This window comes from Taurulus bubalis (assembly GCF_910589615.1).
Source record: "Taurulus bubalis genome assembly, chromosome: 3".
NCBI classification, from domain to species: Eukaryota; Metazoa; Chordata; class Actinopteri; order Perciformes; family Cottidae; genus Taurulus; species Taurulus bubalis.
The window spans coordinates 8,378,735-8,391,324 of NC_136591.1; the positions used below are offsets into that span (position 1 = coordinate 8,378,735).

At 39.5% G+C, this 12,590-nt stretch overlaps 1 protein-coding gene across 1 annotated transcript in view; it reads right to left on the bottom strand.

The window, feature by feature from the left end:
- Positions 1-9,927, bottom strand: part of LOC306733925 (phospholipid-transporting ATPase ABCA1) — a gene marked incomplete at both ends in the record, with an annotated part of 128,719 nt that extends 118,792 nt beyond the window's left edge. Inside the window, 6 exons of the mRNA XM_079215236.1 lie at positions 951-1,148; positions 2,018-2,145; positions 4,906-5,033; positions 5,182-5,323; positions 5,567-5,660; positions 9,862-9,927. Coding sequence (XP_079071362.1) covers positions 951-1,148; positions 2,018-2,145; positions 4,906-5,033; positions 5,182-5,323; positions 5,567-5,660; positions 9,862-9,927 — 756 coding nt within the window. The remainder of the gene's footprint in view (positions 1-950; positions 1,149-2,017; positions 2,146-4,905; positions 5,034-5,181; positions 5,324-5,566; positions 5,661-9,861) is intronic.
- Positions 9,928-12,590: the final 2,663 nt, after the last annotated feature.

The following is a 12,590-nucleotide window of genomic DNA, read 5'->3' on the forward strand; positions in this document are numbered from 1 at the left end:
TTTTTACCAATAACCCTGTCTTTAAGGGCACACTGAATAGTTTCAAAAGTATTCAGCTCAAGGTTTAGGAAACAAAATATGTTTCTCAATCACTGATGGATTTGGAAAATGTGTGGTTAATGTTTCACCAGTGGAGCAGAATTGTAAGTGTGCAATGGGTTACACATAATGTTGAATGCGGTAAAAGGACAAGGAGTTTAAATTGGAATCTTCTCGACCACTTGTAAAATGTTCTGTTAACTAAGAGTAAAAATAAGAAATCATTGATGAATCCCAGAAAGCAATGGGTACTAACAAAATAAGAACAAATTCTGTATGCGAACAAAGATAAGAGGACATTTATTATTGTTATATCGCTTCTAGCATGGGGCCCAATGTTCGAAGGCTATACAGGGCTATAGTCAGTAGTGCACAATGGAAGCTGACAGTGCATCTAACAACACTAGCTCTCAAATGTAATTCTTGGGAAATGCCTTCCAAGAGGCCTGAATCGAAGATGCAGTTTCCACACGAATGTTGACAGACACTTTCTCTTTTGAAAAAATTGAAAAACTACACAAAATAGTTTAAGTATCTTTAGTTTGACGGTAGGGTTCACATGCATTCTCCCAAGTAATTCCTCAACTGCAACAGGGGTGGCTGAGGCGCACATGGTTTAACATTTACATATTTAATACTAGCTTCATTAGCCCAGACAGTGCAATTTGTAAGCATGCCAGATGTGGGTGACCTTGCCAAGCGGGAATTACGACTTTTCATCTGTCGACAATATGGCCTATATTACTACAGCGTCCCCGTCAGGCCAATTGATGTAAACACAGCTCCCAAATGTATTCACTCTCCAACTTTTGTCAAAATTAGACTAATTGTGTCCGAGTTACTATGCAAAACCCCAAGTCTCATCAACATCAAATTGGATCAGTTTCGGTGCGGTAAGGAAGACAGCTCACCTCAGAAAGCACTTTCCTCGCGTCCAGGTTTTGCAGGAGTACTTGCTGGGCATTAATCAGTTGCTGTGGATCGCGGGAGCAGCTGACATTTTGAAAAGCCTCTTTTTCAGCTCGGCTGCTAAATTGGATATACTCATCCAGATCTGTCCCTTCACACAGGATGCTCTGCAGGTTGTCTGGCCTTGGGATGCCCATCCCCTGAAAAAAATATACTGACTTTGATCGAAGTTGAGTAGCAAGAGAACTTTGCATCTTAGCATTTTGTAGCTATTGTGTGTATACATGTGTGACACAACTAATGAATGAATGTTTTTCGGACCTTGTGCAAGCAGCCAGTATGCCAAATCAAACTTCAAAATACAATATGAATGAATGTTTTGATTTGAATTAAGCCTTATTTTTCTTTGCTCGTCCTTGAGTAAAGACTGACATACCGTGCTGCACAAACAACCACAAGGTCACTTGAAACAACAAAAAAAATGTGACAGACACAAAAATGACCACCTCACACACACAGATGCATGTACACAAGATATTTTCTATCATACTAGACAGTACATAATGACACCAAGAAAGACAGAGAATGACTATGCACTGCACTAGGAACTTCTATTTGCTGGGCACATAGTACAGTAGAATGTCCCATACTATACACACTAGGGCTCTTTTAATCATCTTGTCATGCAGCTCAACTAATAATTGATACATATCATGGTATTGATTGGGGAGCATTTAGAGACAAGACATTGTTATTGCTCTTGCAAGTTCATTTCAATGCAAATTACCTATTGTAGCCACTTTCAAACCACCTTTTTTATCATGCAAATGCTAGAGTTTGCTTTGATTATGACTGTCAAGGCAAAGAGTCCCAGAGGCAGTTCTTGGCCATGATATTTTACATTTGCTCAAGCACAACACCCTTGGCACATCAGGTCTTTTGAATATTTTGGTTAACACTTAAATTCTTTTATTTACAGAAGGAAGTGGAAAATCATGTTTCAAAGCAGCTGGGATTCCTATTGGTTTGGTGTTTCATTATACAAGCAGTGTAGCGAAACGATACTCACTGGATTGAGTTTAATCTCAGCATTCATGAGGCTTTGGACCACCGTTATAGGCAGCATCAAATCCTCTTTTAGATGAGTAGAGAAATTTTCATTGTCTCTGAGAATACTCCGTAGAATCACTGGTTGAGCTTCAACATAAAGATGGAAAATCATTACTTTTGCAGAACAGCATTTTATACACAACAATAGAACATATAGTGTACCACAGTGCAGTTGATGTTTAAATGTGTGATGCTGACAACTGGTAAGCGATGGGAAACTTAAAGGGAAATATATGTGCTTCCTTTTAACCCAAATCTTATTTTCATAGTTTAAGCTGTAAATCCTCCTTACTCGCCATCTGCACTGCAGATATTTTGCAGCCAACCCTGCAGTCTTTCTGTCTCTACCCCCCTTGCTTGGCTTTCCTCACGCATTTTATTTCCACACCACTGTTCACAAATATGGATGCATGCAGAAACATGTGTGAGGCTTGTGTCATTTGCCCTAATGGACACATATGCCAACCATGGAGGAGTGCCTGCCTTGTGACTAATAGGACAGCAGCCCTTCCAGTGCAATGGAAGCCTGGTCTAACAAATGCATTGGAGGATTTATTCTGTTTTTGAAAGGAAAAGGTTGAAGCAAAAGTCCATGTCTTCAAAATCCCTGCATTGCAGTTGCTGAGCACATCATATCCTAAATTATATGAACAACGGCCAAATAAGACCAACAACAAAAAGGAAATGACTTATAATAATTGAAAATCGAGATTGCTGAATTCTTGATTTTGTTTTACATGTTGCTTGTAGTGGCTTTAGATGAACACGAGTTCAAAGGATGCTTTCTAGATGAATGTTGAAATGAAATTAGGGAAAGTAGGGGTTGAGCACTTGAGTTAAATGAGTGCGTGAGAGGACACTTTGTTTCTTAACGTGTACCACAGTGGTGGATTGGCCATAGGGAGTACCAGGAGTTTTCCCGGTGGGCCGGTCAGTAATGGGCCGGCAGTGGCTGACCTTTTTTTTTTTTTTTGTATGTAAAGACGCATTAGAGGCCCAGTGGCCCTATGATAGACCCAGTAGTCCCGCCCACGCATTTTCCAGACCCCCCTCGTCCAATCACCTTTAATGATGAGCTAATGACACATCATTAGCAATCTGTGAGAGAGAAGAGAAAGCAAAAATGGAGAAAAAACGAAAAGGCGCTAAAATTCTAAAAATTCTAAAATGTTGGAAAATGATATACTATCTTGATTAATTAACCACTATTTTATGGTGCTGTGGTTTGAGCATGCAGATCTGCTTTTTCACAATTTTTATAATTACAAATCAGGTCACCAGAGTTAAAGTGTTTTAAGTATCAATATACTTTCTCTAAGCTCCAATTTGTTCAAATGTGCTTTACCTAATTTTTTCTGTCAGTGTTTATGGTTTATTGTCCATGCTTTTCTTTTTTTTGAACACTTATTTATGGAAATGTTCAGATTAAATTACATCAAATAAGAGACAAGGAGACAATGACCCATTTCAGTATAGTAGTGTTATTAAGGGCTTGTGTAATTATATGTACAGTACATCAACGGACCGAGTTGGCACAGTATCTGCGCGCAGATTGTGGTGGGTCAGTCTGGACCAAAAAGTCCAGGGCCGAATTTTTGTCCCAGTCCAAGCCTGGTGTACCATATTGTTCACCAGCCATGTTCTTCTGAAGAGCTGCCTACATATAGTCCGGTTTTAAATAAATTATCTTAAAAAAACAATTGACTGTTCATTGTTACCTCCCTCACAATGCCTTAACATGGGATCCCACTAAAGTATCTCCCCACACTGCACCAACTGCAGTTATTCAACATGTGTTCTCTTCTCTCTAGGACTCTTGCATGTGCTGTTGAGATGATGAAGGGGCGACGTAATTTAATTAGATTAGCCGTTTTGCAAGTGTAATGCATGCAGCTCATTCAATTGTCAAGATGAGGGGGGGAGGTGACATTTACTGGGTCATTCAAGGTCCAATTAGGATAAATGTTTTGTAAAAATAACAAATCATTCAGTTTTGTATTGAGTTAATTATGCTGTTTGATGCAACCAACTAAACACATATCATTATGCCCCTCATGACTGTGCGAGCATCAGGGGGGGTGGACAGGGTTAGATTATAGGGGGAAACATGCTCCGGGCTCTTCCTGAACACGGTTGCCTTTCTGATTGAAATGACCACCTGAGTCTTTTAATCAATCTATGGTAAAAACTAAAAAAGGACAATACAATCACCTTTGCCACTCTAGCCTTTTGATAGTACATAATTCCCCATTCTTGTTCATGACCTTTTATGCTCTTGCCTCCCGACAGTGAATTCCATTAATTATGCCCAGGCTCAGATCTCTGATGGATTTAATCTTGTATATTACAAGCCAGTGACCCCAAAATGCAAATGGCCCTCAAGCCGTTTGTTGCAGAGCAGACCGCCCCCCCACCCTCTTGTCTCTTTGCAAATTAGGTGCCGTATGAAAATCTGAATATCATCAGGGTAAATGAGCCTAATGCAAAGCAGCAACTTATCAAGACAAACGATCTGTCAGTCTGCACAGCAAATTGCATCATAAATAATCATGCGCTATTGTTTTTGAGGGATAAAGGGGAATAACAAATCCTCCAACTTGTCATCCACATGAAGGGGATACTTTCCTTGATGGAGAGTACTTAACAAAGACATAGCAGAGTGATTGTTGCTGAGCCGTTATTTCTACCTTTTACTTTTGGAACCATCAGCAGCAATGTAGTATATCAAGAAACATCAATCTCGATGTTAACCCTATTGCTTTCCACATATTTTGATGATCGTTTTTGAATCTTAAAACTAGGTAATTTTCAATGTTTTAAGGTCAGTCGATCAAGAAAGTATCTTACCATCACCAGGGTTAGCCTGTGACAGGGCTGAATCCCACTGGTCAAAGTCATCTGCCAGCAACTGTGCATTGCTGAGAATAGATCTGTTCACGAGGAGGGTTTGCAGCTCTATCAACATCCCGGCAATTCTAGTTTACCAGAAAGAGAAAAAAGATCACAAACTGTCTGTAAATGTCACGTCTTAGATAGAATCTGAAAGCATTATCAAAACATTCAGTTTCATCCAAATGTACGCTATCTTAGAAGAGACAGAAAAGGGCGCATTAGAGTACGTACATGGAGCTGTTGAAGTTGTTGACTTGGCCTGGCGTCTCCCCGGGCGTTGGATAGTTCAAACAGGGATTGTTGATGTTACACATCATACCTTGAAGCCAGGGAAGCACGCCAGCCGACGGCATGGCTTTATTTGGGTAGTGGCCTACAGGAATATAGATGGATACTTACAGCTGCATTGTTGAAAAATTGTTGTTTGGATATATAGATGCAGTGAGGTCACAACAGAAGGTTAGTATTTGTTGTGTTCTGTCTAGACTCTCTAGATCATTATATTTTTCATTATAGTATTATGGAAATACAAGTTAAGAACTGAGGAGTGGTACTGCAGCTTTATGTGCTTTAAATGAAAAAGAGTTAAACATTACAACGTGACGTCTTCTCTTACATTGGCCTTTATAAAGAGGCTTATTGGTGGACCGCACCCACACCAGTATGAAGAAGAGAAAGAGAGGCCATATAACTTCAACGACCAGCCGCACCTGCACAAAGGAGAAAATGGTCTCATTTTCATAATGTTTATGAAATACATCTTTGGAATACATTTTGGCTCACAGCATTTGCATTATATTTTCATAAGTGAAATGTGACATGACTGAGATAAAGTCAAAGCAAATCTAAAAGCAAAGTTAAGTGGACTATTAATTAAAAGGCGAAAAGATAAAAAGTTGAGTCTCTGCCGTTGAGACACTGTTGATGATTGACGAAAATGACCTCAAGGCTGTGTGTATCCATGTGAGTGTGTTTACAACGTAGCTGCACATGCCATAGTCCATATGTTATGCTGTTAGTCTTGCTTTTACTCTAAGCACTTAATGGATTGAGAGAGAAACCTCAGCGTGTGACTCCACAAGCCGAAGCTATCACACACTCCCTATCATCACGTCCACACATTTAATCCTCTTCTGGATGAAGAATACACACCACTTCCTTGCTTTAATACAACCACTTCAATACCTGCCAGCAGGTAGCGGTCCATGTGACATGCCAGGCATTTTATTTCAATCTCAGGGGATGGGGGGAGAGTGAAACCAACAAAGCACACAAATGAATTACCTCAAGGCTTTGCTTCTTCACTGGGTTGTTTCTCATTTTTTTCTACTCAGTTGGCCTTGAGGGGGATTTTAGAGGCAAAGTACCAAGGCCTTAGAGTTATGATGCACACACACACACACACACACACACACACACACACACACACACACACACACACACACACACACACACACACACACACACACACACACATACACACGCCCAAGCCTCCACATTTACCACGCCTACATGCTCAAAAAACATGGCTAGCTGTTATTGTGGAAAGTAATATTAAACAGCAGATGACTTCTAGTGCGATATTCCTTGAGTCTTCAACCAAACACCCTTTGCCATCAAGGCTTTTACACATCCCCAGACACACCATCGCTCAACATCCCAGTCCCTCCATCCCTCACCCATGAGCCCCCTCTCGCAAACCTGAACTGACTAAACTCAGAGGAACCTCTTTTTATTCCTTTGCTGCGAAGCAGGAGATGATCATGAAGGCATATGAGGAAGTCAATACCGTAATCATTCACAGCAAACGCGTTGCGAATATTCAAACGTTTTTGCAACGTTGTTGCCGTGAACGCAACTTTAACACCTGCCCCGCTGCAAGACATAAGCGTCGCAAATATATCAGACAAGATAAATGCGTCAGTGTTGAGAAAATGTATCGGCTAATTTGAAGTGCTTCATCACCCAAATCAATCAGATTATATTTACGAATAAGTATATACTTATGAGGATATATGTACTGTATGCACATATGAATCATGTACTATATATGTGTATATGAGTTTGAATATGTGTATGGGCGGATCAGTATGTATGCATTATTCATAATCAGAAATTCAATCAATTGAAGCAGTGAAAATAAATTATGTGTGATTCTCTGTATTCTCATCACGATCACCTTAATCATGTTACAATAATGATATGTATGGTGTACTAATAGCACTGTCATATAATTATGAGTGCTTTCAACACATCCATAAGTTTCTTAAGAGCTAAATAAACTTAAGAACAGCGGCATGCAGCGGCTGATAGTCTGTGTCTGAGACGGGCGATCAGCTACACCTTTGGTGATCAATGTCCGCGGCTCGAGAAGCTCTCGTAAATAAATTATTTCTTGCCGGCAAAATCTATAGCGCCGCGTACAGGAAGTCATGATAATGTAAAGGATGGATCCTGGCGATCTGGAAGAACTCTCTCCCTATAAAACTAATATAACTAATATCGCTCCTTCATCAATAAGGAAGTGAGCTGCTTTTTTTTGTCCGGTGGGAGTGTCCAGTTTATCCAGTGAAGTTCAGTAAGCCTGCCCGGGAGCAAGTTTAAATTTTGGGATGTGTTGCTATGGTGATTAATCTAAGCTTGCTTCGAGAACCCGAGAACGCCTGACCTACGTCATCTTATCCTGACAATTAGCCCGCTAACTCAGTAAGCCAGGTACGAGAAATAGGGCCCTGGTCTGCCTGCACACTCATCTTTTTCAGCGTCTTTGGTGGAGTGACTTGCTCAGAGGAATCAACTGGAAAGCTCTAGTCAGCCAACCACCTTGCTCCTGCTATTGTAACATGTTCATACAGTGTATCTGATGACACACATTAGCACAAATAATACGAGAAGAAGTCCATGTTGACGTTGTTGTCTTCATAATTAAACTGGAGGGCAGGCAGAGGTGAGGAAATACAAAAATACATACTACATGTAATGCCAAAGCAACCTTCTAGAATAAAGTGAAGTTCTTGCAGAGGGATTGGGATGAGGTTTTTATTTATTTTTGTAAAGGCATATAATGGATTAGGTATGTCATTTTCTTTTTACTATGAATTACAGAAGAAAAAAAACGGAAAAGCGAATTGCATGAATTTCAAAGAAACTCAAAAGATTTGATAAATTCTGTCCTTTAATTCCCTCCAGTCTGTGTGTCAGAGAGGATGTAGTGCTGCTGAGAGGGGGAATTATCATAATACATTTCAAAGAAAAGGCATGGAGAGGGAACACAGAGATCATGGGGACTTTCTCAATGTCTGGCTCCCTAGGCATTTGCCATCGGACACTAGTGTCTTTGTGAATAGATAATCTCCTCCTGTGAAATTATGGGAAATACTGGACCATAAAATCAGTTTCATGCCTGTTATAAAATCTTAAAATGCTTGGTGAGGCATTCATATAATTGGTCATTAACCTCCACAAGCCCTCCAGAAGCACCATTGTCCTTGCTAACTCCCACCGGTTTTGTTTAATGCCAATATTTCATGTTGACATTGGCCAAATATCCCACGTTCCATGCACAAAACCACCACTGTCCCCTGACATATTCTAGGGGGAAAGCCAGTGCATATTTCTCCCTTAAATAAAAAGTGAAGCACCATATTTTTTCTGTTGGTTGAGACAATTAACAAGGGGAATGTTTGACAGATTTAAAGTTAGAAAATTGCACATGACTTTGCCTTGAGTTATTTCAAGAAAGTATGAACTTTGACGAAAGCAGATTTTCTTTTTTTGTGAAGATGTCTTTTGTTCTACTCTGGCAACAGGCGCACTGCTGTGCTCGAACCCCTAACAAAACAAGTGGGTGGATGCAACTCCTATCATCACTGCAACAATACAAATCAAAGAGCATAGCTCTTTGTAACTGCTCTATCTGCCTCAAAATGACACGGAAGACTAACTAGATTCCATGACAACTTGTTTTGACCCTTGAAATGCAGTTGCTACACGTTGTGTAACTTGTTATCTTCCCCCAGCAAGTGACCTCTTGTCCATTGTGAAGGACATCAGAGGCAATAAAATCCATCATATATCACTGGGTGATCGTGTGTAGGCTAGTGTTCTGTGAATAAGGAAGTAATGACTCAGGTTAAGGGAACTAGCCAGGGCAAAGGGACAATGACTCAGAGACTTGAGCCACAGCAGCAGCAGCTGCTACGCAACGTAATATGTGTGTTCTGTGTAAATGTAGTAGTAAAAAACACCAGTTCAAAACCATAGATCGACATGGGTAATAATCGGTATCTGAAGGCCTTAAGTGTGAAAGATGAAAGCAGGTCAAATGTAGCTGAAGTTGAGCGGCAGAGATACTTAAGTTATACAAGAAATATGTAAAATGACGGCAGATTTTCATCTGACGAGTAAATATTAATAACCCATAAATGTTTGGTAACATTTTAAACTGCAGTGACACTAACACTTTGAATAGCAATGCTGGGGACAGGCTATGGCAGTGAGTTAGTGAGAAGAGCCAGAAAGAGTATTTGCCCTTCAAACGAAGCGTTTAACAATCGTCACTCCGGATCCCGTTCCATTAGGCCACAGACTGGCTCTGTTAGGACTAAAACACAGGCAATGTGACATAAAGTGCACAAGAGACACATCTCCAAAAATTGAAGGTGACACCCCAAATTGGTGGGCATTAAGGTAAGATTGTTCTTGTTCTCTAGTGGGAGAGTTAAAGGCGGCTTACTTCTATAGGGGACAATTTTGGTAGTAAATCCCTCCTATTACCTTCCCCTCTCATGAATAACTTAGTTCCCCTTGATGACACAATCCTGGGACCATATTCTCACTTTCCCTCCACTGCTGACCAATTTGATCAGATATACGTTGATTTGCAAAGGTGGTTGGTGAGCAGAAGTGTACCTTTTGTCTCTTCCGGAGAGTGAAGTTCTTCCACATGAGCAGAGTGAACTGCGTCAGGAGACCCATTACGGCTTATCCTGGCAATATCCTGCCAAAGCGTCGCTATGGAAACTGGCCCACTTAATAAACCCTGGAGGGAATAAAAGGCAGAGTTTGGTTTTAATACAGAGGAGCAATGCATCTTGGGGGAGTGCCACTAATCATTCACTTCCCCAGGCCTTGGGGCTTATGGTGCAGCACCTGTTCTAAGAATTATTATCACCTACACTCAGCAAATCTCAGGACCGGGCAATGTCTCACACGGACCGTGCGCAGTTTGGATCTAGAGTATACGAATCTTCTTTAAAAACCTGATGGTTGTTTTACTTAATGTACTGCATGTAAAGAATATGAGGTCAAACCTAAAATCTCTTTTCTCTTCCTCTTAAAAGGGATTAAGGCATTGTGAACTGTGTTCTTTGTGTAGTTAACAACCACTACTGTGCTACAAATTCTCTGTCAATTAAACAGTCGTTTTTGGTGACAAGAGTAAAATAAAAGACAAAGCTTCATGGGTAACTGCCAAAGATTGCTGTAAAATTATTTATTGCAGGTTTTACTACCCACTGAACACTGATTACACAGATAATAAACAAATAGATCTGCTGTGTCATGTTTACACTGCTACATCAAGCATGACCTTTATAAAAAAATATATACAACTGACAGTCTCTTGTTTGACTACAGTTTCTTCATTGGCCTGCCATGAGTTCCCATTCATTATTACAGGAATGTTGGTTGTCTTTAAGCGTAATTATACAAGTGGGAGTTTTACCAATTTACAGTCGCCATTTTAAATGAGTTCCAGTAAAGTATCTTCTCTGTCAGTTAAGGTTTCACACATGGTAAGGGTAGTTTATATCATCCAACATATTCTAAATTAAGACCATTTAAATAACCTGCTATACTGTATATAACATGCAAGTTCATTTTCTAAGAAAACTGTTAAGAGAAAATACTTTATTGATAAGGAAAATGTTGTTGAATAAATACAGAAAGGGGTAGTTGGAACTAATCATTTGTAAGACCAACACTTATGACATATATTCAGAAAAATATACATGTGTAATATATTAAAAGATACATTTTAATTTATTTTCCAAGAACATACTTATGTGATAGTTAACAGCTAAGTTCTTCCGAGTGGTCTTTTTTTTATGAAGCTGGGGTTCGACAGATCTGGAGGAAACTGCATTCTCTCTAATTTATAAAAATATGTACAATTAGAAACATTTATAAACATTGATTAATCTAAGGGCATCATGAAGAATCTGTTGATAGAGGCATGTGGTAGCTTTTTTTCTTGGTAGGCCACTGTGTTAAACAGCTTTTTAAATATATTTTTTATATATCATGTAGTGTGCATTGTATTTGATTGTTTTGTGATTTTGTATGCCATCTACCTTGGACAAGTCTCTTTCAAAAAAATTTTTTTTTAACTTAATGGAACTCAATTTCAAAGTAAAAAAAAAAAACGTCAGCAATGCTTATTACTATATATGATATCCTACTGCCATGCAATATATAAATAAAACTAATATTCCCAAACAAAATGTGTCATTTGCTTTATTACATAATGAACTCAAAATAAGTTTAAAAATGTTTGTCAACTGTATTTCAGATCTCAATATTGAAAATATATTTGAATTGCTAGTGGAGTGAAAGTTGGATTTGAGAGCATGTGTTCAAGTATGAGCTCAACTACAAACACTTAAAAATGTGAGCAGGGCTTTTAAATCATTAAAATCATTCAAGAATATGAATTGTTATTGTTAATATGTAATGCCCAAAGTAACATGTTGCAGAGCACTTCAACTGATGCTCTGTGGAGACTTTGAGGAATAGAGTTTGTGTGCAAGGTGGGTCTGGTGGAGATGGGCTTTTTAGCCCAAGGGTAGTCCTGACAAAGTGCCACCTTTTAACGCTCCATTTCCTCTTTCTGTTCAGCTTCCCTTGTCCCTCTGTGTGTTTACATTATTTACTGCTACTTCATGGATGTTTTATTTACTGTCATGCGAAAGTTGAGGCTCCCTCAGTTCCAAATGGCCAAATAAGTGCTCTAACGGGCAGCGGACGCTCATGGTACTTCAATAATCTTTTACACAATACTGGTGAGATGTAGCTGGCTCAGCATAGATTTTCCTGAAAAATATTCCTTTATCGCAATGCCAATTTGTACAATTGTAAAAGCCAACTGTGTTGGATCATGCTATTACATCTGCCGATTAGCCATCAGATTGCATATGTTTTACATTGAACAGAGATTGCTGTTGGTTGAATGTTCTATTGCCACACCACCTCTTCCACAGTAGTTTTTCATTTTAAGACTTACTTTATATCTCTTTGGAAGAAGATGGCGATCATGAAATTGTACAAGGGTAAAGTGACCTGGGTCTTTACAACGAGGCCTAGTATGCACATGAACACTCAACTCCATCAGATGCTTGTATAATTGAGTATCTGCTGCGTTGGCTAGCACGGCTTTCAAGCCTTATCTTTTGAGACATGTAATGCGCATGAGAAGGACAGCTCGGTACCACCTCCACTCGGAAATCACGTCAAGCATGAAGGGTAAACAACATCTCGAAGAATATACTCCACCCATACGTCAAAAATGTGTGCGTGCTAGTTGTGTTGGTATCTAAGAAAAGAGATGCGTCTGTAAAAGATGGTGTGTTTGTGTGTGTGTG